General features: G+C 57.2%; 1 protein-coding gene across 1 annotated transcript in view; it reads right to left on the bottom strand.

The window, feature by feature from the left end:
- Positions 1–9,053, bottom strand: part of Ppp1r9b (protein phosphatase 1 regulatory subunit 9B) — a 16,947-nt gene extending 7,894 nt beyond the window's left edge. Inside the window, exons 1-3 of the mRNA XM_005350602.3 lie at positions 7,131–9,053; positions 3,506–3,638; positions 1,910–2,030 (exon numbers count right to left, since the gene is read on the bottom strand). Of these exons, the coding sequence (XP_005350659.1) occupies positions 1,910–2,030; positions 3,506–3,638; positions 7,131–8,498 (1,622 nt within the window). The 5' untranslated portion in view covers positions 8,499–9,053. The remainder of the gene's footprint in view (positions 1–1,909; positions 2,031–3,505; positions 3,639–7,130) is intronic.
- Between the last annotated feature and the right edge of the window lie 574 nt (positions 9,054–9,627).

Raw genomic sequence — 9,627 nt, 5'->3', positions numbered from 1 at the left:
CTTTCTTTTTTTTTTTTTTTGGTTTTTCGAGACAGGGTTTCTCTGTGGTTTTGGAGCCTGTCCTGGAACTAGCTCTTGTAGACCAGGCTGGTCTCGCCTCAATTTCTGAGCTGCTGAAGGCCAGTCCTCACAGCAGCAGGTCAGGCAACACGGATGTAGCTATCCAGGACCAGGAAAGGTGGCAGGCACACTTCCTGTAACAACCACACTCTTGTCTCTTCAGTCACACTCAACAGGGTGACATGACATGCTCAGACCTCACTTCTACACAACCACGTGTGCCATCACCCCAATGTCCTCCCAAATGCGTGAGCTCCAAGCATGCACCCCTCGTGCTCACATACTGATCCACATCCACAAAGTTGCACACTTCCAACAAAATTCAGGTGTGGGGGTGTCTTGGCTCCCCACATGGAAGAGGAAGGCGGGGTAGTAGCCTTGCCTGGGAGGGGATGCAGAAGATGGGGGAAGACTTGGGCACCTCCTTCCTCTGCCTCCACCTCCTGGGAGGTCTTGAGAATGCCGGATTATAACCCTTATAGCCCACATTCTTACGTGGGCACTAGCCTATGAGCTCACACTTCTGCTTTACTAGCAAACAGGTGACCATAGCCAAGCTCTGCAAAGGGAGGGAGAAGTAAATGCCAGGAAGGGTGTCATCCTTTCTGTTCCTGTTGCCCCATGCCACCTAGGCCACTGCAGGCAAAAACCCTTTGAATTAGGCACCTGTGCCTCTAACAACATGACCCTACAGCCAGCCAGCCCTCAACCCTCATCTCTGTCACAGGGAGAGGGTGTGGGTGTCAACCCTTCACCCACTTTCCTGAGGGAAAGCCTTGTAGCACTTTCCACTTCCTCCCTGCTGCGACACACAACAGAGAGTCTGGTAAAGAGGGGCATGGATGCCAGCGCTCTAGTGCCCTTCACGATCCTTCTGAGTCACAGAACCCCAGTCCTCTAACCAGAGATGTCCCACGCAGGCACACACCTACGTACAGACAATGAGTAACACACAGCCAGAACGAGCCTAATCCTATCCACATCTGGATCCCTGGCTACGTCCATTCCTGCCATTGGTTCCCAGTCTTAGAACCCATTTTACTCGGGCTCAGTTGGCAGAGCTGGTCTTGCATGCATGAGACCCTGGGTTCACAAGGAACCTTTTATATTTGTTTTCGGTTTTTTCAAGACAGTCTCTCACCATGTATGACCTTGGCTGTCCTGGAACTCACCAGCAGAGCAGGTTGGCCTTGAACTCACAGAGATCCACCTGCCTCTGCCTCCTAAGTGCTGGGATTAAAGGCTTTGCGCCACTCTACTTGGCTACAGGAACCTTTGATATACTCCCTTGCCTTGCTAGTTCCTGCTTGGCCTTTGGCTCTCATTTTCAATGTCGCTTCCTCTAAGAAGCCGGCCGCGTCAATGGCCGGCCCTCCTACTTTGTGCCTTCATATTCTTCTCCATTCAGCCCATTTGTTTGTTCTGTCTAGTATCTGTCTACTTTATCACACTACTTGTTTTCTGAGGGCAAGGCCCTCTACACCGATTGCCAGGGCCTGGCACCAACCCAGCGAGAGTCATGCCCTTAGTATTTGTTAAGGGAAAGAAATGTGAAGTCTTATCCAGACACACAGCCTGTGTTCTTCTTACGAGAGCCAACACACACCCTAAGCCAGTACACACCGTACTAGGTACAGCCTAGCTTCACACCCCTCCCCCATAGAATGTGCAGGCCCTGGGGAGGGCTTCCATCTGTTCGTGGCTGACACCCCAGAGCCTGGCACAGCACCTGCACAGCGGTGCTCCTTGAACATCCAAAGACAAACCTAACACATGCAGACCTCCTAGAGGCTGCCCCCCAGGGGTGACTGCTAATAGGGACTTGAAGGGAGTGGGACAAGGGTGGTACCTGCCATCCCGATGGGCTGCACCACCCTCGGTCACGGTCTTGACGAAGATGCCCAGCTTCTCCAGGCCCATGTCGGCTCCGGCCCCCATGCCAATGATGCTGATGCCCAAGCCCTCAGAATCTGTGAGGCAGAAGGGGAGAAGCCATGGCTGGCAGGGATCCTCTATCCTATACCCACTCCAAGGTACAGCTTCCTTTCAGAAATCCCCAAACTTAGGAGTTGTCCCGTGATAGGGAAAGACCCATGGTTCTACCCACTCCCTTTTTGCCAGTGGGACTACTGCCTGCCCTTTGCCCTATCCAGTGATAGGCAGCAAGGTGTGTGAGGGTGGCTGGGGCGTGGGAGACTATTGTGTGTACAGCTAAGGGTATGTGGCTGGGATGGGGGTTGAGCCAGAAGTTAGCTCTAAGCCTTTGGTCTCTCTTCAATTAGTCTCTTCTATGCTCAGAGCTTCAATGACCAAACATGGAGACCCATTGCCTAGTTACACCTGCCCTTTCTGTCCCATGGATCTCTAGCATCCAAACCTATGACCTTTCCCATCAACACTCCCTGAGGTCTGAATGGCACCACTATCCACTAGATTCCAGGCCTGGGAAGCATCCGGATTCCTCTCTCCCAGTTCTGTGCTCCATCATTTCACTATGCTACTGCTGACCCCACTACCGGGTTCATCATCCGTTATGACTCCTCCCTGTACCCAGGTCACTGGGATCTTTCTTTCTTTTTTAAATTGTTTATTTGATTTTTTTTCCAAGATAGGGTTTCTCTGTGTAGCCCTGGCTGTCCTGGTACTCTCTGTAGACTAACCTAGCCTTGAACTCAGAGATCCGCCTGTGTCTGCACAGGTGCCTCAAAGGTGTGTGCCACCACCACCCATCCACTGTGATCTTTCTAGAATACCTTTCCCAATCCCGACAACAGCGGCCAGTCTCTCTCAGAAAAGACCATGCTCTCGCCATGGTTCATGCCACCCTGGTCACACATTCATCCTGTGCTAGAGGTAACTCTCTGTTCTACCACACACTTTCCAAACCGTTTCTCTTCAGAGCTCAGCTCAGGCATCCCTGGCCAGAGAATCTGTTAGCGTGGTGAGGCTCTGTCAAATGCCCTAACAGTGGCCTTTCGTTCTTCCCAGTACATATGATGGCACATAAGGCTGAAGTTAGAGGTGCCATTCATTTCCCTGGGAGTCTGCCTCTTATTTTGTAGCTTTGGAGCCTGACCTGGAACTCACTTTGTAGATCAGGCTGGCTTCGAACTCACAGAGATCCGCCTGCCTCTGCCTCCCGAGTGCTGGGATTAAAGGCGTGTGCTACCACTGCCCGCCTTGGAGCCTGCTTTTACCTGTCCCCGTACCTCCAACAGAGTCCAGGACCACATACATGGTACATAGGAGATATGTTCACCAAGGATCACTCCTTGGCCATACACTGGGGACACCAGTGGCCATGGATGCTGACAAGGAATGCCAAGAACGGCCAGTAGGTGCTGGAGTCAGAAGTGCAGTACATGGGCACCCACAAGGGAGGCAGGACAGAGGCTAGCACCACAGAAGTCCCTAGTGTGCTCCTTAGAGTGGCCTGGCCTCTCACCCTTCTCCAGCTCCACGGGAAACAACTCCAACCTCTCCACACGCTTCTCTAGCTCATACTCCGCAGAGGCTGCCATGGGATCCACATCTTCATTGCGTCGGTCATAGTCCTCATTGGAGTAGGTGCTGAAGACCTGGGGAGAAGCAGTCCTCAGAGAGGTGCCTGGGAGGACAAGGCACAGCTGGCAGGAAGAGCCCCTGGGCCTGCCCAGTTGCCTGAGGACCTTTTTTTACACCAGTCTCACAAGGAATCCAGGTCTAGAGCCCAGGGGCAAGAGAGCAAAAGATCCATTCCACAGTCTGTGTAGTGCTAGACGGGACCCTCCTGGGGAGACTGCAAAGTCTGGAAATCTCTGATACCAAGGTAGAGAAGAAGAAGAAAAGGCAAGACCTAAGAGCCAGACAGCTGAGGGTGGACACAAAGACACAGCCATACATAGAGGAGGAACAGGCTCAGCAGAAGACGGGAAGAGGAGGAGGGGAGGAAAGATGGAGAAGACACTGGAGGATGCCAGATGGGGAGGGGGAGGGGAGAGGGGGGGGGAAGAGGCAGAGGCAGCGGCAGCAGGACCCTTCCCTGCCCAGCTGCTGAAGTGGATGGCCTTGGGAGGTGGGTGGAGAGGAAGCAAAGAGGGTCCCTCTACCCCCTTGGAGAAGGGAATGCCATTGACTCTCAAATGGGCCTCAGGTAGTACGAGTGGGGGAGAAAGTTGAGCTCCTATGGCCTCCACACGCCAGAACTGTGTCCCTGAAGAATGATACTGCTGTCCACGGGCACCAAAGAACCAGGCACAGGCTCCAAGACTGGTGCCCAAAGGGACCAAGGATCGTGGGGCAGTGGCAGTCTCTCTGCCCTATCCCTTGTGCCCCTCTGCTGTCTCTCTCCTTCAAGGGGTCTAACTTGGACCTCTTCACAGGACCAGTGAAGAGGAGGCAGGACTTTGTGGGTACTTGATGCTGGGCATTTAATGGGCATCCTTTTGGGGACCATGGCTTGTTTGGCTTTACTGCTAAACATGATAGGTTGGCATCACTTGATGTCAAGTTGGGGCAGGAGGGGTAGAGGCAACTCTATCAGCCAGATGGGCTAGAAGGAACTAGGGAAAGATACTGTCTCCAGTAAGACCCATGCCAGGGCCTCCTCTGCTTCAGGAGCATGCCCATGGGCACCCTGGTAGGCAGGGTTACTCCTGTGTTCCAGCTTTTGTTGGGACTTACTAAATGTCATCTCAAACCTCCAGCCCCACCACAGAGGTGCACGGCCATGGGGGAGGTAGAGGATGCTTATAGGACTGGCCAGAGCATAGCTGGGGCTTGCGTGTTCACCTAGCTCAATGCCCTTAACTATACAGTGATTATCAGACATTCAGGATCAGGCCCTTCATGATCATCTGGACACTGTGCAGTGGCCAATGGACTGTGCTCCAACATCTGGCCACCCGGCCAGCAGTCCCAGGCCCTGGGATCAACAGGCCCCCTATTCCGTTACCCAAGGTCACAAGGGGTTGGTTAGCCAGTAGCAGGGCAGGATGACACCAAAGTCAAGGTGGGCTGTAATAGGTAGGTCACTAGTGACTTTGTCCCCATTGCAAAGCTGTTCCAAGTTTTAGGACACAGAATGGCACAAACCTGAATCAACAAATTTGCCTTGGCCCACTTTTGCATCTGAGGCCTCTGGCCTTTACACCCAGGAGACAGCATCCCCTAGCCCTCTCCAAGATGACCAACCCCTCCTCACTTCCCTCCACCCCCTCCACTTTGACTTCTAAAACACGGATCTGGGCCTCATCTTCTGTCAACCTGTTCGCCTTTTGCAGCCTGCCCCTTGAAGGGGCCTCAGACCACTGGTCACTCCTGCTCTCAAGACACCCCAGGCTCTGGTCTCTCCTTAGCTGACAGCTTGGAACTGTATTCCCTGCCCTGAGTAGATAGATACCCCCACCTCCATAATGGTGACAGAGAGGTCAGGGAGGGGCAGAGAACCCTGGCTTCAAAATCAGTGTAGCAGCAGCAGTGGAGAAAAGTCTGGGGCCCCAGGCCAGGGTGGGGAAGAGGCGGAACGCCCCAGAAAGGCCAAAAGTCAGACACTCAGCCTCTGCACCGCCTTGGCTCTCACGCTAGTGGCCAGCTTGCTTCAGAGTCACCAGGGAGTCCGGAGCAATGCTCCAAATCATGTGCTATTTTTTACCAAAAAATCAGGGTAAGGCGTCAGCTATAGATAGAGGCTCAGGCCACACTCCCTCTCTGTGAGGGCATGGGGCTGCTCAAAGAACCTATTGGGATGGGGCAATGGCCTGTGCTCCTTCCTGGATCCCCCTGCATTCAGAGGGAATGGGCCAGGGAGAAGAGAGGGCTGGCCACCCTTAACCTTTTAGACCTCTGCTGGCCTGGAACCAGTAGGCAGAGGGTGAGAGAAACGTGGGCAGCTTTGGTGTCTACGAGTAGCTATGGAAACTGCAAGCAAACACAAGGGGTTTGACTGGGGAGGGCGAGGAGGGGCAGGGTCCAGGCCAAGGAAAGTCCCTGGTGCTGTATGCAGCCACCCACCCGGGCCGGCCAGGTGCTAGGCACAGTGGAGCACAGGGTGGGGAGAGAAGATCACCGATGTGCCAGCTGAGCTCACAGGGCAGTGGGAAATGGGAGTTCTATTCTAAATTCTCCCCAGGGAACATCTTTTCTCAGCCACCACTACTCAGAAGATCTCAAAGAACTGACTGGCACAGCTCACAAACCAATCACCAACAGTGGTGTTAGAGAGAAGGGGGGCTGAACCTCCTTCCAAGCAAGGCCCCATCCTCTTTTAACACGGAAAAGGGGAAGGATTTATAAGGTTCTAGGCAATGTAAGTCTGCCTGGCCCCTTAGGGGAACTCCCAGAACCACCACCCTCTTCCTGTGGCTCCTGGAGAAGGCCTGCTCCTTCAAGGGCCATATAAGACACCTCCTTCAGGTGAAACCCAGACATGGGAAGTTGGCCTAGCCGAGACCCTGAGGTGTAGGGTCTTTCCCCCAGCCCCAGTCACAAGGCCAAGGCCCAGCTCACCCTCACAGCCCACTTCCTTCTTTCACTTCTCCAAAGCTGGGGTGGGGGCACTGACAGGGAAGGATTGTAGTCCCCTGTATCTCTATTTTGGGAAGTTCCTAGATCCCCACTCTCTCATCCCAGGCAGAACCAGCCTTGTAGATCCAGAAGCAGGAAGTGTCCCTAAGCTCCCCATCTTTCTCTCCTGACAGTAGGCCATACGTATCCCGAGGACACATCCCACACCTCTTCAGGCCAGCCAAGTCCCAGCCTCTGGCAGCCTCAGGAAGAAAGAATGTCTGGGGGAGGAAGAGAGAGCAGGTGTCCCGGAGTAGGCGTGGGACAGGGCGGGATGCTGGGCGGGGCAGCAAGCGAGGAACCTGAGGGCAGGTCGCAGCAGGCCACCTTCACAATCACAGACCCGAAAACCTTCCCACTCTGACAAACAGCTGGAAGTTCCCCACGCCCCCCTCATTGCGGGAACTTCTGGGAACCCGACTGGGTGGCAGGGGCTGACTCAGCCTGCCAAACACGGATGTCTGGGCGGGGGCGACCACTTGCACGTGGCAGGGGCAGCGCGGGGGGGCCCCAGGGGGATCACTCACTTGGATCGGTGCGGTGCTGAAATGGATCTTCCGACTAGGGGCCGGGTCTTCTTCCTCTGAGAGACCAGGAATCTCCACACACCCTGACTCCGGCTCATAGGGGGGCTCCCCGTCCTCCTCATCTTCCTCATCGTCCTCCTCTAGGGCACTGCCCCCAGAGTCCTCCCCGAGTCCACTGTAGGCGCTCACGTCCACCAAGTCTGCTTCCGAGAAGTCCTCCTTCTTGGACTCATCCACCTCCTCAGGTGCCACGTCCGGGATCCGGCCATTGTCCAACCCCCTCTCTGGCGTCGCCACCGACGCTACCTCCTCCTCGGGGACCGCTTCGGCCTTGGGCTCCTCGGGTGCGGGGCTGGCTGTGGTGGCCGAGGTGCTGCCATTCTCCAAGGCTGCATGGACGGTCACCTCGGCCTGGATCACTTCCCCGGGAGCCGACTCGGCCTCAGACTCCCCACTTTCCTCAACCTCCACCGGCTTGATCTTGCGCACCTCCCGCGGCTTAGGCGGCGGTCGGGCAGGGGCCACTCGGTGCTGTGGGGGCTGCTGCCCTCCAGGGCCACGCTCCTTCTCGGTCGCGGCATCCCCCGACGGGGCAGGAGGCGGAGGCGGTGGCTGGAACACCCGGGACCGCTTACTGACCAGCTTCGAGTTGACCTGGGGCGCCCCCGCCGCCCGTGGTGGCCCGGGCGCACGGTGGAGGCCGGTCCTCGAGTCGGCTTTCTCGAAGACCGCACTGAGCTGGCTGACTGTCGGCGACACGGCGTCAGCATCCAGCTTGTCCAGCGCCTCGGTGCTGCCGTTGAAGCGCACCACGACGTCCAGCTTCCGGTCCTGCAGGCCGGCGCGCTCCTGCCTCAGCAGCCGCCGCGCCGCGGCCTCCTTGTCGCCACCCGAGGCCGCGGGGACACTCCGTTCGAACAGCTTCCGCGTCTCCTGCAGCCGGGACGGCGGGTGCGGCGGCGGAGCCGGCTGCGCCGAGGGCGCGGGCTTGGAGTCGAAGCGGCTCACGCGCTCAGACACGCTGGTGCCCAGTTTGAGCAGGGCGCTGTGGTCCACGTTCTCGTTCAGGCTGCTGGCCCGCGGCAGCGACAGGCGCACGCCGCGATCGGACGCCCGCGGGGCCTCGGCCATACCCGTGCCGCCTCCCGCCTCACCCGGCGGCCCCGCGGTGGTGCCCATCTGCAGGAACATACTTTTGATGCGGTGGACGTTGGAGCCATATTTCTTATGGTGGGCCGCCTTGGGTGCCTCGTCGGGCCCGGGAGCATCGGGAGGCTTCAGTGCCTGGATGCCCGCTTCGTAGGCGCTGCGGTGCGGGGAGGCGCTCCGGAGGGGACCCCCGGGCCCCCGAGGCTCCGTCTTCATCATGGTGGGGGGAGCCGGGTTCGCATCCCCCCGCTCCCCGCTGCCCCCCTCCAGCAGGCGGCTGGCCAAGTCGGGACCACCGCCCCCTCCCCCCAAATAAAGAAATCCCGAAAGGCCTTCTATAGAGTCCCCCAGAAACCAAGCTGCCAAAAAACAGTTAACCCTGCTCTAAAACAAAAAAAAAAAAAAAAGAAAGAAAGAAAGAAAAAGAAAAAAATGAAAAGAAAAAAAAATCTCCGAGCGCCCTGTGTGGGTCGCCTTCCCCAACCAAGCTGCCAAAGACAGCCAGCCCCCTTCGAAAGCTCGAGCGGCCTGGTGCGGTCGCCCCCACCCAAATTGGCGAAGCAGAGGCTGGCTGGAGCCGCTGGGACCGCGCGCCCAGCCCGCGAAGCAGCGGCCGCGGCGCCGGCTCACATCCTCCGAGGCGGTGTCAGCGGGGCTGGCGGCGCGGGCGCCCCCTACTCCGGCCGGGGGCCTTGGCTTTCGGGGTGCCCGGCATCCCAGCGCCCGTGGCTGCTCCGCTGACCCGGGTCGCTCCGCCGCACCTCCCTCCCTCCCTCCCTCCCCCCCGCGCCCCGAGCCTCGGTCTTTCTCTAGCTCAGCCTGAACCGCGGCTGCCGGAGACCGAGCGGCTGCCCTTCTCGCCGCCGCCGCTGGGGGACTGGCACCACTGGGTCCTAGAGGGATCGGATTTCCGGGGCCGGAGCCTGTGAGCCCTCCCCTTCCCTTCCACCCTGTCGCCTCTTCTCTCCTACTCATAGTTGGCGGACAGTCTTCCGCCTCTCCTCGGACCTTGGCTATTCTTCTCCAACCCTCCCCTCCCAAACTCGGCGGCTTTTCACAACCCACATAGGCGTACCCTCATTTAACCCTGGGGGCGAGGAACCATCCAGACACAGCAGTCTCCCAGCTGGCTTGATCCTCCCCACAATATGAAGGGGTTCTGTGAAGAGGGGCCCTGAATCATTCCCTTAACTGTTCTTAGAGTGTTCAGGGCAATCAGCATCAAAACTGTTGGGTGCTAGGTCAAAGCATATATTTCTAGCTCCTTCCAAACTTGGTCCAGGGAATCTCAGTGGCAGAACCTGGGAGTCTACATTTTAACTACTCCCCACAGGGATTTTTTTTTTTT

The sequence above is a fragment of the Microtus ochrogaster genome, chromosome 7 (genome assembly GCF_000317375.1).
Source record: "Microtus ochrogaster isolate Prairie Vole_2 chromosome 7, MicOch1.0, whole genome shotgun sequence".
Taxonomy (NCBI): domain Eukaryota; kingdom Metazoa; phylum Chordata; class Mammalia; order Rodentia; family Cricetidae; genus Microtus; species Microtus ochrogaster.
Note: the sequence above shows the minus strand (reverse complement) of the source record. Positions and strands in the feature narration are given on the sequence as shown.